General features: G+C 51.0%; 1 protein-coding gene across 4 annotated transcripts in view; it reads left to right on the forward strand.

Moving 5' to 3' along the window:
- The window catches only part of CCDC50 (coiled-coil domain containing 50), a 66,922-nt gene that overhangs the window by 46,656 nt on the left and 5,944 nt on the right, over positions 1-14,322 (forward strand). Inside the window, exons 1-7 of one of the 4 annotated variants that reach the window (XM_075003861.1) lie at positions 382-1,125; positions 3,724-4,635; positions 6,993-7,108; positions 7,719-7,763; positions 9,010-9,114; positions 11,609-11,688; positions 13,348-13,457. In XM_075003861.1, the coding sequence (XP_074859962.1) occupies positions 1,068-1,125; positions 3,724-4,635; positions 6,993-7,108; positions 7,719-7,763; positions 9,010-9,114; positions 11,609-11,688; positions 13,348-13,457 (1,426 nt within the window). In that variant the 5' untranslated portion in view covers positions 382-1,067. Of the gene's footprint in view, positions 1-381; positions 1,126-3,723; positions 4,636-6,992; positions 7,169-7,718; positions 7,764-9,009; positions 9,115-11,608; positions 11,689-13,347; positions 13,458-14,322 lie in introns of those variants that run through there. The other 3 variants (XM_075003860.1, XM_075003862.1, XR_012646764.1) reach the window with 3 other exon arrangements.

Raw genomic sequence — 14,322 nt, forward strand, 5'->3', positions numbered from 1 at the left:
AGCTACCAGGTAGTACAGTAGTGGGTTTCCTAGAAGCAGCAAGAGCATCTGGTATGTTGCTGTGGCACCTGGGAAGTGTCTACGTACAAGGTGATAAGGCCCCAGGTTATTAATTTGTATTATCATCACCTGATGTGGGTGTAAGCCAAGCACTCCCAGTGCTCAGAATGGGTGTGGACCTGGGATTCTGGTTCAGAACTGGCTTTGCTTTTCAAAGAAAAAAAATAACAACATAAGCAGAGATATTTGTGCCTTGGAAAATACTGCCATTTCCCCCAGGCGTGTGTTTAATATGTTGCCGTTACTGTAGGGTACCACCATAACAGCAGGTTGGGTGGAAGCTAACTGACCTGAGAGTTCCTGAAACCAAATCTCCTGCTCAGGTTGTCTGACCTAGTGGTGTTACCCACACAAAAACCATCCTTTCCCAACTGATCTGCTGCATTTCACGCCATCCTTCCTCCGCTTCTCCCTTTCAGAGGTGGTTGGTTTGTTTTGGTTTTGGTTTTTCCTGAGCTGTGCAGACCCGATTAAACTAATCATAGTGTGCTGGATTGGAAGCACTTGTTTGTGTTGAGTAAAAACTCACCCCTTTTTTTCGAGATTTAACTTTCATTTAATTTCAGTAAATCATCCACATTTTTTTTAAAACTTCTAGTCATCATCTGCAGATAACACTCACTCACCGTTTCAAATTGTCCTGGGAACCTCATTTAACAGGCACTGCCATACGCCATCCTTTCAGCTCTTGGGTTTTTGTTTTTGCTTTTAAAGTTACGCATGTAGTGTGTAAACAATCTCACAGGTTTGCAGAAGGCTCTATTTCTTATGACTTTGAAGAAAATTCCTAATCAGTATGACTTAAAGGGACCCAGTTGCTTTGAGTCTCCAGATCTGGGCACTTGTTTCAAAGTCCAGTAACTTTAAAGTAGAATACAAACAATGTGCAATAGAGCCCACTTAAAATGACCTTACATATTATATGCAAATATTGTTGTAGTCGTGGTGACTCTGGGATATTAAAGAGAAAAGGTTTTTTTGTTTTTTTTTAGTTGGCCCAACTTCTGATGGTGAGAGAAACAAGCTTTGGAGCTTCCGCAGAGCTCTTCCCCTGGCCTGGGAAAGGTGCTCATTGTCTTTATGCTACAGGTTACTGTGGTGTAAATTGCATGGCTCATGGCTGTGAATAACCCACACCCCGGAATGACGTGCATTACGCTGAGCTAAGCACTGAGGGGGCAGTGCTGTGTTGGCTGTAGGGCTTGTCCCACTGATGTGTACCTCCACCGCCGTGAGGGAGGTACCTGAAGTCACCCAGCGAGAGCATCTCCACTAGAGGCGCTACAGGGGTGGCGCTGCACAAGGTTCCGTAGTGCTACCACAGCTAAACACAAGGCAGGACTGATGGTTTAATGTAAATAGTTAACTCCTTTCAAGGGGGAGTGGCCAGTGAAACCAGGCAGTCTCTGCATTCTTGAATGGGTTCACTGCAAAATAACAAGAGACAGATTCGCCCCACCAGCCTGGGTGAATACTTCACAACGGATCCTTCACAGAGGATCACTCTGCACTTCCTACAGCCAGCCTCTCCGGCCTCTGCCTAGAGGAAGCCTTCGTAGCCGAGCCTGGCAGCGTCACTTTATAACGTTGCTAGACACTCAGGCTTCGCTGCAGACCATACATCCGTATTGCTGCAGTGGCAGCTCTGGAACATCCCTTGCGTAGCCAACACAGCACTGTCCACACTGGCGCTGTGGTGGTGACACTTATCTCACTGGGGGGGTGTGGCTTTCACCTCCACCACCATCCCCCATGCCCTGAGTGACACATGGGCTAGTGTGGACGTAGCCTTAAACTCAGAGACTGAATAGAGATGCTGGATTCATGGGTTAGTACAACAATCTGCAATTGCTAATTACTCCCTCCCCCTCCTGTGAGGGCAGAGAAGTTGAATGGCCAGTTCACCTTGAATGGGCTCTTTGAGAGGCACGTTAAGTACTTGTGTTAACTCTCTGTTGCACTGGGGAGCTAACTGGGGCACGCTGGGTGTGCCTGCACTGGAGTAAAGACCTAGGGGATGACTGAGGCTGGCCCAGGTCGGTGGTTTGAGCTATGGGGCTAAACAATAGTTTTGGTGTGATGGGGGGAGAGGCCAATTTAGGGTCTTGGAGCCAACCACGAGCATCTCCACAGTCTTTTTTGCCACCCCACGACCCAGGCCCTGCGAGGCCCTGTCAGCTGACCAGGCCAGCTAAAGGTGTTTAATGGCTGTGTAGACATACCCTCTGAATGCATTTCCCAGGCCTGAAGAAGAGCCCTGCCTAGCTTGAAAGCTTGTTTCTCTCACCAGCAGAAGTCCACCCCAACCAAAGATCTCCCCTCCCCCACCTTGTCTGTCTTAGCTGTTGTGAAACTGTCCCCCCAGTGGAGAAGGAAAGTCCCACGCTGATGCATCTTGCTGCCGTCCTGCTTACAGTCATCTCTGCTCAGCGTGAAGTCTTTTCCCAGCTGTGCTCTAGTGCCCTGCTCGGTCTAGCACTTCACGCTGCCCCATGACTTCGCTTTAGAAATTAAGAGGAACAGAAGATTGTAGGCAGGCACATTTCGGACTCCCCAGCGGTTACACGTTCATGTCTGGCACTGTGAATGAAAACCAGAGGATTGCCACCCACTTTGTGGGAAGCCCAGGTGAAGCAAATCTGCTAAGAGCCCCAAGAGAGTCTCTTAAAACCTGCACTGTGGAAGGGGTGAGCCGTTCTGTGAACTCAGTCTAAGTTCTGTGTAGTACCGTCCGGCCCTTCAATTTACACAGTGATACTTAGTTCCCTCGTTGGAAAGCTCCAGTCGAGACTCAAAGGCCCTCAGGTCTTGTGCTCTCTGGTTCACCAAAGCAGGATTTGTTGGCCCCCGTCTACTCTGCATGCCTAGTGCTCACATACCCTTGTGAGGGTGAGCTTATAGAAAGGTTCAAGTGGGCTGTCTCCAGGCTGCCTTAATTTCACAGCGTGGAGTTTTATTCCTCCTACATGAAAGCACATGGTAGTGGTCTTCCTCTGCCCCGTCCTGAGTTCTTATAGCCAAAGCTAGGGCTGGGCGAGCAGTGTTTGAAAGACCTGAGACCCGGTCTCGTGCGCTCTTCAGGACTGACAGCAAAGCTGAAATATTTCTGGAGGCTGGAGTAGATTCTGGCATCCTATTCCCTTCTTCCCCTCCCTTCCACCCAGCTGCCCTTTGCCAGCCTGGTTGTGGTTGGGTCCAGGAGCAATGGAACAGATGAAATACCATGGAAGGGGCTGTTCCCATGCTCTTTGGTAGCCCATCCAGCAGCAAGAGGTCCCTCCCATCTCGTGAGGTACTCGGCCTATTTTTTTTCAACTGCTCAGGTTGTAGGTGAGGATTCAGGTGACTGGGTGTTTAGCAAACCAAACCTGCAACGTCTTAAGCCCTCATCTTCCACTTACCTCTCCTACTCTATTAATGCTTCTCATTTAGCTGCTTGATTAGGTTCCTGTCGTGTTGTGCTACTCTCAGCTACCTGCCTGTGCCTCAGCCTCCTGTTCTGATCCTGCATGTTTGTGCTGCCCGTCTTACCTGTGTCTGTGTGGAGCTCTTGTCCCATGCTGAGCCTGTGCTGCCGCATGCTGTGCGAGCTCACGCCTAGTCTCTGGCATGAACTTGTGTGTCACTAACCTGCTTCGTTTGTCCCATCCCTCCGTCCCCCAGACCACCTGAGGGGGAGCGCCAGAGAGCAGGTTTCTGAGTACTCGAGGCCCCGCAGAGCCCGCAGCAGTGACAGGCGCGCCTGTGAGCAGAGAGATCCCCAAAGAGCATCCCTGGCTCTGTCTGATAAAGCCATTGAACATGAGCGCCCTGCCCCCGAGGAGTCTCGGAGCTCTTCTCAGCAGAGCAAGACCCGGGATGGCCAGCAGCGCAGCCGAGAGCGGCAGAAACCACGCAGCCAGGACAGGCCTCGGAGACCTCCCAGCCTTGATCTGGACAGGACCGCTGACTATGAGGCCTGGGATGATAGCAGCAACTTAGAAAGGAAATCATGGAGCCGGGAGAAATCCAGGAGACCACCCAGCCTTGATCTGGACAGACCTGAGGAACATAAGGCCTGGGACCACAGCAGCAGCTGGGAGCGGCAGGAAAGGAAACTACCTAGCCAGGAGAGGCCGCGACGACCTCCCAGCCTTGACCTGGGCACAGAACCCAGGTGTGCGAACTGGGAGGGTGAAGAAAGAAGGCAGCTGAGCCAGGAAAGGCCTTGGAGGCCTCCTGCTCTTCAGCTAGACCTGGAGACTGAGCAGGGAGCCCGGGGTCCTCGCAAAAGCCAGCAGAAGAGGGAAAGGAACCCGGTGAGCAAAGAAAGAGCGAGGCGACCTCCCAGTCCTGATCTGGAGGCAGCCTGGGACCAGAGCCACAGCTGGTTATCAAATCCAGAGAACCACAGGTCACAGTGCCAAGACCGTCCGTCCCCAGCGGGGACTTGTGAAGTGAGGCTCCGTGACGCAGAGGAATTGCACAGGCGGGGTGAGGAGAGCGATTTTCACAGAGCAGGACGTAGGCCAAGAACGTCAACCTCCCCTCACGCTGAGTACTGGGAAAGGGACAGAGGCTGCCACCGAGACCCAGGTAACACAGAAAGGGGGTTGGGGAAAGGATGCACAGTGTGAGCCTGATCCGTGTGGGGCTGTTCTGGTTCTCTTCAGTGCCCCTGTCCAGAATATCAACTTGGGCCTCATCTGACTAGCCTCCTGTTTGTTTCCCAAGCTTGCGTTAGAAATGCTATTGGGAAGTCCCCCATTTGCTACCACTCCAGTATGTTACAGTTCTGCGTCAACTCGTTGGACGCAGTGGTTGGATACTGCCCAAATACCTAGCCCAAAAATGGTCTTAGCAAAGCTCTACTTTTGTTCTCTGTATGAAGGCAGCTGCTCAAGACTCTCTTTGTTCCGATTTGGACTCTTTCTGGCACAGAAGAGTGGACAGATGAAAAGAAATTGCTATAAACTTGTCTCCCAGTGTGTTACTAATAACGATAATGACTGTCTCTGCAGTCCGCTTGCACCAGAACTAAGAGGGGGGCCAAGGGGCAAATCTCTAAGCTGAAGAAATGGGATTCTGCCCTCAGTCACCTCCTGCCCTCATTTACAACCCAGGTGAATAGAAGAGGGTGGCAAGGATCTGGCCCCCAGGGGGAGGGATTTGGTCCCTGGCCACAGCTTTTCAAAAGCTCTCAGCACCTTGCAGTTCCCAGTATCCTTGAGCCACTGGCTGCCCACAGCTCTTTGTGCTGAAAGTCTAGCTGTGTGTTAAGCTGCCTAAATAGGAGCTGGAGACACAGAGCTCTAGTGGAACTCTGACAAAAAGCAAAGGGCCACAGCGAGAGAATTTCTATTTTTTAATAGAGAAGTGTTTCCTTGTTCATTCTGTGGCTTGTCACTGTATGTGGATGTAGGGAACATAAATCAGGTGCACTCTAAAATCCCAGCAGGCCATTAGAATTTAAGCACCCACTCTAACGCCTCCGATGCCAGCAGAGCTATGTGGGTCCTGCTGTTCAAGAAAAAAGGCAGGAGTGTGGAGAGCTGGGGGTCTTATTGTGAGCAACCCCCCAGACTTAGGAGCTTGTGCTGGTCACCTGACTGGTCCGCATGACCGCTTCTCTCGCAGTAAGATGGAGAGGACAGAGGTTTCTGCTTCATGGGGCTGAGAGAAATATGGAAATTACTGTTTCTGTATTTGAGCTGTGTAGCTTAACAAAGAGAAGGTTAAGTGGTGACTGGGTTACAGGCTTTCATCACCTTCTTGGAGAACCACTGTTCAACAATGGGAGACAGAGGGACGATGCAATCCAATACCTGGAAATGGAAGCTAGACACATTCAAACTGAAGTAAGGTGTACATTTTTAACAGGCAGCGTAAGTAAACACTGAACAGCATGGCCAGGGTCCTGGTGCGTTCTCCATTGCTGGCTGTTTTTAAATCAAATCTGGATGGTTTTCCTTAATGCTCTGGCCTAGGAATTTTTGCAGGGTAGGTTTCTGGCCTGTGTTCTGTAGGAGGTAAGCCTGGAGGATCACTCTGGTCCCTTGGAGTCTGAGAAATAAATGTTTTTCTCTTTTGTGTTCTGAGCACAAAAAGGCTGGCTAAGCCCTGGTCTACCCTTAACCTCTAATTGGCTGAGCTACATTGCTCAGGGGTGCGAGTGCTTAGTACGCCTGAGTGCCAGCACTGCACTGTGACTTCTGGTGCAGCCATGGCAATGTTGAAGGAAGAAATATTTCATCAACCCAGGTACTGCCACTTGAAGAGGTGGGTTACCCCCATGGAAGGGAAAAGCCCTTCCAACCCTGTAGGCAGAGTCTGCGCTGCGGAAGCCATTGGGAGCTGTTAAGGTTGGGGGAGACCCTCATTGCTGAAGTGAGGGTAGAGAGAGATGATCTCCATTTCTGAGAGAGGCACTCACTGAATGACCCTGAGATCAGAGTCCTGGAGCCCAGCACTTGGAGAAGGCCACTAGTTAGGGTGTTGGTTGATTAGCAGCCGCTCCCTTGTGCCCAGTCCAACAGGAATGGGAAGAGTCCCTGAGCTTCCTCTGACCCTCTCCAACTCCTCCAAGGGAGCTTGGACGGGACCTAAAAGTATCCTTGGGGAAGCCGTGATAAAGGGGTGATTTGACCCCACTTTCCACCCAGAACTGGACCTGGAGCTTGGGTGAGCGTCTGAGATATGCGTGTGACTATTTTCAGTCCATACAAAGGTCTGGCCTTGGTGAATTCCTGACTCTGCCAGGCGGGAATGGCCAGCAATCTGACAAGAGCCAGTCCCAGGCTGGTTCTGCAAAGCCCTGCGTTTCAGGGAGGCTTTTTCTGCATCACCGTGTCCAGTAGTGGCTCTTTGGGGCATCCAGGAGAGTAACCCAGTGCAGTTAGATAGATGGGGATCCCTGGGCACGGAGGGATGTGATTTCTCTCCTGCTTTTCCAGGAATGAGGGTGCGAGGGACAAAAGATGCGCTTTATGCTGAGCCCCGAGCGGCTCTCAAGGACCAGGAGCTGTACGATGCAGAGATCGCTCGGAGACTGCAAGAGGAAGAGCTTCTGGTGAGCAGAGAGGGCAGCTGACTGACGAGAGACTGGGGAATTAACCCATCCGCCCGTTGGGTGAGAAGTCGTGCGCAGCTGTCACAGCAGGGGCCGGGGTTTTTAAAGGTCTGTTGGCACAGTGGGAGTGTAACAACCTGTCCCTAAATGCTTTGGGTCCTGTGTCACGTGTTAGGACAGGGGCCTTATGCAGGTACTGTTTCTTTCCTGCACACAGTCTTTCCCTGAGCCCTGGGTAGAGTGTGGCACTGACTGAGGCAGGTGCAGCTTTGGTGGCGCAGATGGGAGGGGAAGGGAGGTGTGATCAGGAGCAGGGCTGAGGAAGTGAACAGATGCAGGAGGCTGGAAGGGGCAGAGAAATCTGTCTGGGGAGAAGGAAGCAGGATGAGATGTGGCTGGGAGGGGCGGGAGGGAGTAGAGTAAGGCCCCACCATGATATAAAACCGAAGCTGATCACTTTCACTGGTGGTGGGAGGAGGCAGAGAGGCTGGCTTTGCTGGGAGTGGGGATGCAGTGGGGGGGAGCAGTGGGGTTCTAGGCAGGCCCCCAGCAGTCTCTGCTTGAGTTTGATTGACTCCAGATGGCACTTGGTGTGCTGTTCCTTTTCCAGGCCAACCAGGTTGATAAGAGGGCTGCACAAGTAGCCCAGGATGAGGTAAGCACCTGTCCCATGAAGAGCTTCATTGTTTGACCCAAACGGCTGAGAACCATGGCTCGTGAGACTCAGCTGCCTGCCAGCGGCACATGCCCTGCCTCTCTACATCTGCTCCCCACCTCCTTGCACGCTCGGGGGGTGGGGGAGATGATCATGTTGGATGGGCCACTCCAAGAACTGGAAAATGGTCACGGGCTGTGCTTTGCTGTGCTAGTGAGGGAGTGGGTGTGGGCATGGTCGAGGGGCCTGGGCTGAGGGGTTTGGGCTGCGACCTGGGGCAGGGGGTTGGGATTCAGGGACTGGGAAAGGGGCGGCGGGGGCAGAGAGTTTGGGTTAGGTGGGGTAGCAGCTCTTGAAAGATAAACTGGGCCCCACAGCTGCTTTTCTGAGTGGTGTGCCTGCAGGGATGGTGGGGAGGGGAGGAGAAGAAGAGAGAGGCAGGGAGCCTGTCTGAGGCTCCCTGCTGGGTCCTTGGGCCAGATCCTGTGGTTTGCAAGGCTTGATTCTGACCTCTGGCTATAATTTTGCCCATCCCAGCTCTTGAGGCTTCTGGGCAGTAAAGTGTATGGCCCGATTGCAGACCAGCCTTTTCTTCCATTGCCAGCGCCTGCTGGTGGCCACTGAAGAGTGATTCCGTTAGCAGCAGCCCCAAGGGAGAAAGAAACCAGCAGTCCCTTCTTGCAGGGGGGCAGGGAGGGCAGAAAGGGAGTTCCCATCCAGGCTGGCCTGCCACCAAACCACCACCTCATGCAGCGTGTGATCTGCCACATCACTGCAGTGTTGGCCCATCTCTGGGTGTGGACAGACGCTGGAGTCCTGAGCCCTGCAGACCCAATGGATGCTTTTGCCATTGGTGCCGGTAGGGTCAGGATTTCACCTTCCTTTTGTCATTCGCTTTGCCGACTCTCTGCTTTGTGGCATACCCATAACATGAATGGAAGCAAAGCGCAGGTTTGTCGGGTAGTCAAGCTTCCTGCTCAGTCTGGCCATTTGAAGCCAGAGGCCATTGGGCTGTCGGCTAGTCAGCTGTACTGTGGATTTCAAACCCAGGGACTCTGCAGCTATCTCATTCTGCAGCCAACCAGATGGGGGATCGGATGGCCAGGGGAGGCCATGGGCAAAACCCACTTCCCTTACCTCATCTGATAACCGTTGTGATTTTAAAAGAGCAGGAAAGCATTTAATTAGCTTGAAACCAAGATAAAGCGAGAGCTCTCTTACCTGGGTGTTGCATGTCTCCTCTTAGGAGATAGCTCGCCTGTTGATGGCAGAGGAAAAGAAGGCTTACAAGAAAACAAAGGAACGAGAGAAGTCCTCGTTTGACAAGAGAAGGCAGGACCACGAGTGGAAGGTAACGCGTGGTGCCACAGCGCCTTGCACGGTGAGAGGTGGCATTTCCATCTCCCAGAGGGGGAGTGGATGGAGAGGTGAAGGGGGACACGTGGCGGCGGTGGCAGCTCTGACTGCAGGACGTGCTGGAGAAGCCAGTATTTGGAGGGATAGAATAGGAGGCTAGATAGATGGGGGGAAATCAAAGATCTTCACCCTGCAAGGTGCTGAACACCATGATCCACTGTCAGTTTAATCCCCTCTCACGCTGTGGGTGGTCAGTGTCTCCTGTTGTCCCCAAGCCCTGAACAGCTGTGTAGGCTGTGTGTGAAACCTTGCAAGTTTCCACTGGCATCGAGAGCAGCTACAAAGCTCTGCTAGTCACCTATTAGGTGAAATCAATGGGCAGCAGGTTTAAAACCAGCAGAAGGAAGTACCTCTTCCCACAACACACAGTCAACCTGTGGAACTTCCTGCCACAGGACATGGTGAAGGGTTCAAAAAAGAACTGGATATATGCATGGAGGTTAAGTCAATGGCTGTTAGCCAGAACGGGTAGGTTGGTGCCCCTAGCCTCTGTTTGTCAGAGGCTGGAAATGGGTGGCAGGGGAGGGATCACTTGATAGTTCCTTGTTCTGTTCTCTCCCTCTGGGGCACTCGGCATTGGCTGCTGTGGGAAGACAGGACACTGGGCTAGATGGAGCTTTGGTCTGACCCAGTCTGGCCATTCTTCCACTCATTGTGTTTGGGACCGAGGCGTTAACAGCAGTGTGGCTCTGTCATTGGTCACATGGGCTGATGAAAGAAGAGCCTCAATGAAGTGAGTGACAGGAGCTTTTCTTACCAGCACTCCTGATTTCTGCAGCATGATAGGATTCAAACCGCGCTGCCAGCCTGGCCAGGAATTAATCCGTCCTCTTCTGCATTTGACCACCCAGAAGCTGCCAGCATAGTGTGGCCGTGTTGCCTTGTGCTCTGCCAATTGCAGACCCAGATGGGACTTCAGCGGGGCCAGATTTGTGGTGTGGTTTTGCATGGGGTGATGTGGTGCAATGCTGTGCATGCAGCCCCTTAGGAATAAACAGCATAGGGTCGGTCTGTGCCGCTGTTGAAAACCTGCGGCAGCGAATCCAGGTCCAGATCTGTAGCCTCAGGCTCGTGCTCCAAGGGTTGAGAATAGCTGGGCAGACAGTGGGGCTCAGGCTGTAGCTCTGGCTCTGAAGCCAGGGGAAGAGGTTGGGCACCACTCCCCAAGCTGTAATGTCTACGCTGCTGCTTCTAGTGCCATAGCACCAGCCCCAGACTAGATCTGTGCTCCGAGACGTGCTGGCACGGGTCTGAAAGCGCAGCCTAGAGGTACCTATTTCAATTACTATGAAGTGGCTTTGCAGTGAGACGAGGCAGCTGGTTAATTTAGAAACTTTGCTGGCACAGTCTGATCTGCTGTAGAAGTCAGAGGGAAGTTTCCCTTTCGGTGCTGGCTTCTGTTGGTTTTCAGCTGCAAAATCCCCACATACTTCCCCTGTTCTCTTTTTTCCACCTGCAGTATTTGCTGCCGTGGCCCCAAGAATGGGGAATGTGACTCGAGTCGGGGGTGGGGGGAAGCCATGAGAGTATCCCGATGAGAAGTATGACTTGCACTGTGAAATGTCACAGGCATTTGATGTCTCTTTCTGCAGCAGTCAGTGCTGGCCGCTGCTGGGTACAGGTGATAAATTATGTGCACCAGAGATGTGTTCCATTTTTGGCCATTCTGAAGCAAAAGGAACTGCATTGCTGTTCTAAAGAAGCACCACATAACCAGGCTATTGAAGCCTCCTTGGAAGTAAAGCTGTGAAGGACTGACTGGGTGGTGATAGGAAGTAGCAAAGCTCCCGGTTGTGTAAGCTGGCTCTGGAGAGGCTAAAAATGTTATAGCATGCGTCTTATATGCACATACCTCTGCCCATGTCTGCCACTGAGCTAGGCCAGTTTTTCATAATTAAGTTCACACACTAGCAGCCGTGCATTTGCATGGGCCTGTCCCAACGTGCCTGTGGAAATGATGCATATTTGTCGTGCAAGCTGCTTGATTGCCAGTGTGCTGTGCATGTAGAATGGTATAACATTAAGGTTGGAAGATACCTCAGGAGATCCAAGCCCCTCATAGCAGAACCAACCCCACCTAATTCATCCCAGCCAGGCCTTTGTCAAGTGTGTAGTGGACCTGTTTGTGCCATACTCTGGCTTCACACATACGGCTGTGACGCACGAGGGCTTCAGCAGTGTAACAGCCTGCCTTGTCTTTACAGCCAAAAGATCTGAACTCCAGAAGCCTGTGGTTTTGTCTTCAGAGGTCACACGTGCTCCCTGGTGACTGGACAGATGTGGTCATGGCTTGTTTCACATGCACCAGTTAGGGGCACCCAAACGAGTGTGAGCTGTCTCCAGTGGCTACTTTGGACAATCTGGCCTAGGTTTCACAAGGGAAGTACGTGGCTTCTCAGTGACATGCTTTCTTCTCTTCTCCCTCTCAGCATGACACCCATGAGTCTGCGCGTCCAAGGTCAAGAGAGAGGCATGAACCTCCGAGACCCAAGAGTGACAAACCTGCACGGTGAGTAGTCTGTAGAACTGGGCGAGTCCACTGGGAAAACCAACCAGGGATGGAACCTTAGACAGCAAATGCAGGGATAGCACACGGTGTAAGGGGCATGCAGGGCCTGATCTCTGAATGGGGGTGGAAGGTGCAGGGTCCTGTGCGGTGCTCCATCAGGTCTGGTGTTTGTTTCTGTGAGTTCATGACATTTAGCCACCAAGGTGTCTCCCTCTTAACAGTGGCAAAGAGAGCTGAGCCAGTGCAGCGACACTATATAAGGGGCCAGACAGCTCTGAGTGGGTAAAGGATCTTTAGGAGTTTGAATGGCTCCCCCTGAATGTCTGAAATCACATGGTTTCAAAGGAGGAGCCATGTGCATCTGTGGCTTCACAAAAAACACATGGTCCTGTGGCATATGAGAGACTAACACATTTATTTATAGGGTAATGCACCTTCATCTTCATGAAAGCTCATTACCTAATAAATAAACTCGTTAGTCTTGAAGGTGGTACAGAACTACTTGTTTTTTGTGAAATCAGACAGTTGTCTGATTGTCCATGTACAGTGATAAATGGAGACGTGTATTGTGTGTGTCTCTCTCTCACACTCACTCACTCACTCACTCACTCACTCTTGCCTGAGTACAGGCAATCTGTTGCAACTGGGTGAATCTCACTGATTTACCACATTGTGCTTGAGTGGATGCAGGCTCATATTACAACCTTCCCATGTGCTGATACAGCACCTGCAAGGTAGGATCAAGCTCTTGGGTTTAACTTGGCGGTTTCAAGCCCTCTTAATGGGATGAGACTTTTATTCTTTTAAAATGAATAATGGGTAGAGCTGGTTGTGCACGTGGGGGAGCGGGGAATGTACAAACTTTAGGATTTCAGAATTGTTCTCACTTTGCAGGATTCAACGTGTGTCTATTTTTGTGGCAAAAGAAAATGTTTTTCGTTTGCTGAAAACTCCCTGAAACCACTGTCCAGTGAAAACTTTTAATTTGGTAATTGCAAAATATTTGGAGAACATTGAGACATGCTTGTGAAAAACAGGCTGTTTTTAAATACAAGAAGTCGTCCCTTGGCACCTTACAGACTAACAGACATTTTGGAGCATCAGCTTTCGTGGGTCTTTGCCCACGAAAGCTGATGCTCCAAAATGTCTGTTAGTCTGTAAGGTGCCACAGGACTTCTTGTTGTTTGTGAAGATACAAACTAACTCATTTATCCCCGAAGCCTGTTTTTAGATGACACAATTTTTCTTCAGTGCGTTTGGACCACATCTATGAAAAGGGGACTATTTAAACAGTTCACAAGCTGGAAGTAATGTCTAAAGGAACAATGAGAGTAATCAGCTGTTGGAAACAAATTACCCAGGGTGGTGGTGGATTCCTCCTCCCTGACAATGTTTAAATCAAAGCTTGATGCTTTGCTAAAAGCTCTGCTCTAGGACTTGTTGCGGGACAGGTCTCTGGCTTCTGCCGTGCAGAAGGTCAGGTGGGATGATCACAAAGCTCCGTTCTGGCCTTGGAATTGGTGATTAAGATCTGTGACTACAGGCCAATGGTTCAGGTCAGGAATGCAAACATACAGGCTGTGCTCAATGGTGTTATTGCAGGCGCTTCGTCGTTACTGTAACTTTTTCCTGACTTTGCTTCCTTTCTGTCTGTGGCAGGCCACCGCCTCCTTCGGTGGCAGGACTGGATGACTTTGATCACACTCATAGTTATGTGAACCAGCCTACTTCCATGCGTCAGTTTTCTAAACCTGAGTCTTCTCCAAAAGGTAAGAAGAGGGGCCAGTTACTACTTCAGCACTTTGTTCCTGTGAGTGACTCAGTTCAGATTATCAGCCCAAAACCATTCCTCTGAGGGCTGCTGGGTGTGAGCAGAAAGAGACTAGCACATGACAGACGCCCTACGGAGGCAATCCTGCCCATTAAACTATCTGTTCTCAAGCTCCTGCCCCAAAGAGCTTCCGTCTAAGGGCTAAATTGTGCCTCTCGAGTGCCCACATTAAAAATGACCACAGAGTGGTTTGACAATTTCATAATCACATGGGACTCCCGGTGCAGGAAGGAAGGAAATGGTGTGAAGGCAGCAAAACAATGGGCTTTAGCAAATTCCTCCGGTTACACAGAACAATCCTACGAACTGTGAAGCCTTCAGAGAGTTGTCTGGTGGGTGAAGGAGAAAGCCAAGGCCTTTCCAGAGAGAGCTGTTCTTGCCATAGGCATCGGTCTGCCTACAGTATTTCATTAGGCCTTGTTACTAGAGCCCTGTGCTTTCTGAAATCTCATGGAAGTAGGGTCTTTTTATCCTCCACCATATGCATCTAGATGCACAGGACAACAGAGAGGAGGGGAGAGGAGGATTAGCTTATGTGTGAGAGAGGAGAAATGCTAATGGCACTTCATAGAGATTACTAGATGTTCAATTGGTGCCAAGTGCCATCTTCACTCGTAGGACTGTAAGGGACCAGTCACAGACTGAGAGCAATCGAAGGGTTTGCTTTTCTCTGGACTTACCCAAGTGTTCCCCTAACCTTTTACTGACCCTGCCATTACACCTTCCCCACTCCCGAGTTTTTGAATGCACCAACACTCAGTTAAACAAACCTCGGGGTTTGGAAGAAAAACTAGACCGCTTTA

Source organism: Carettochelys insculpta, chromosome 10, assembly GCF_033958435.1.
Source record: "Carettochelys insculpta isolate YL-2023 chromosome 10, ASM3395843v1, whole genome shotgun sequence".
Taxonomy (NCBI): Eukaryota; Metazoa; Chordata; order Testudines; family Carettochelyidae; genus Carettochelys; species Carettochelys insculpta.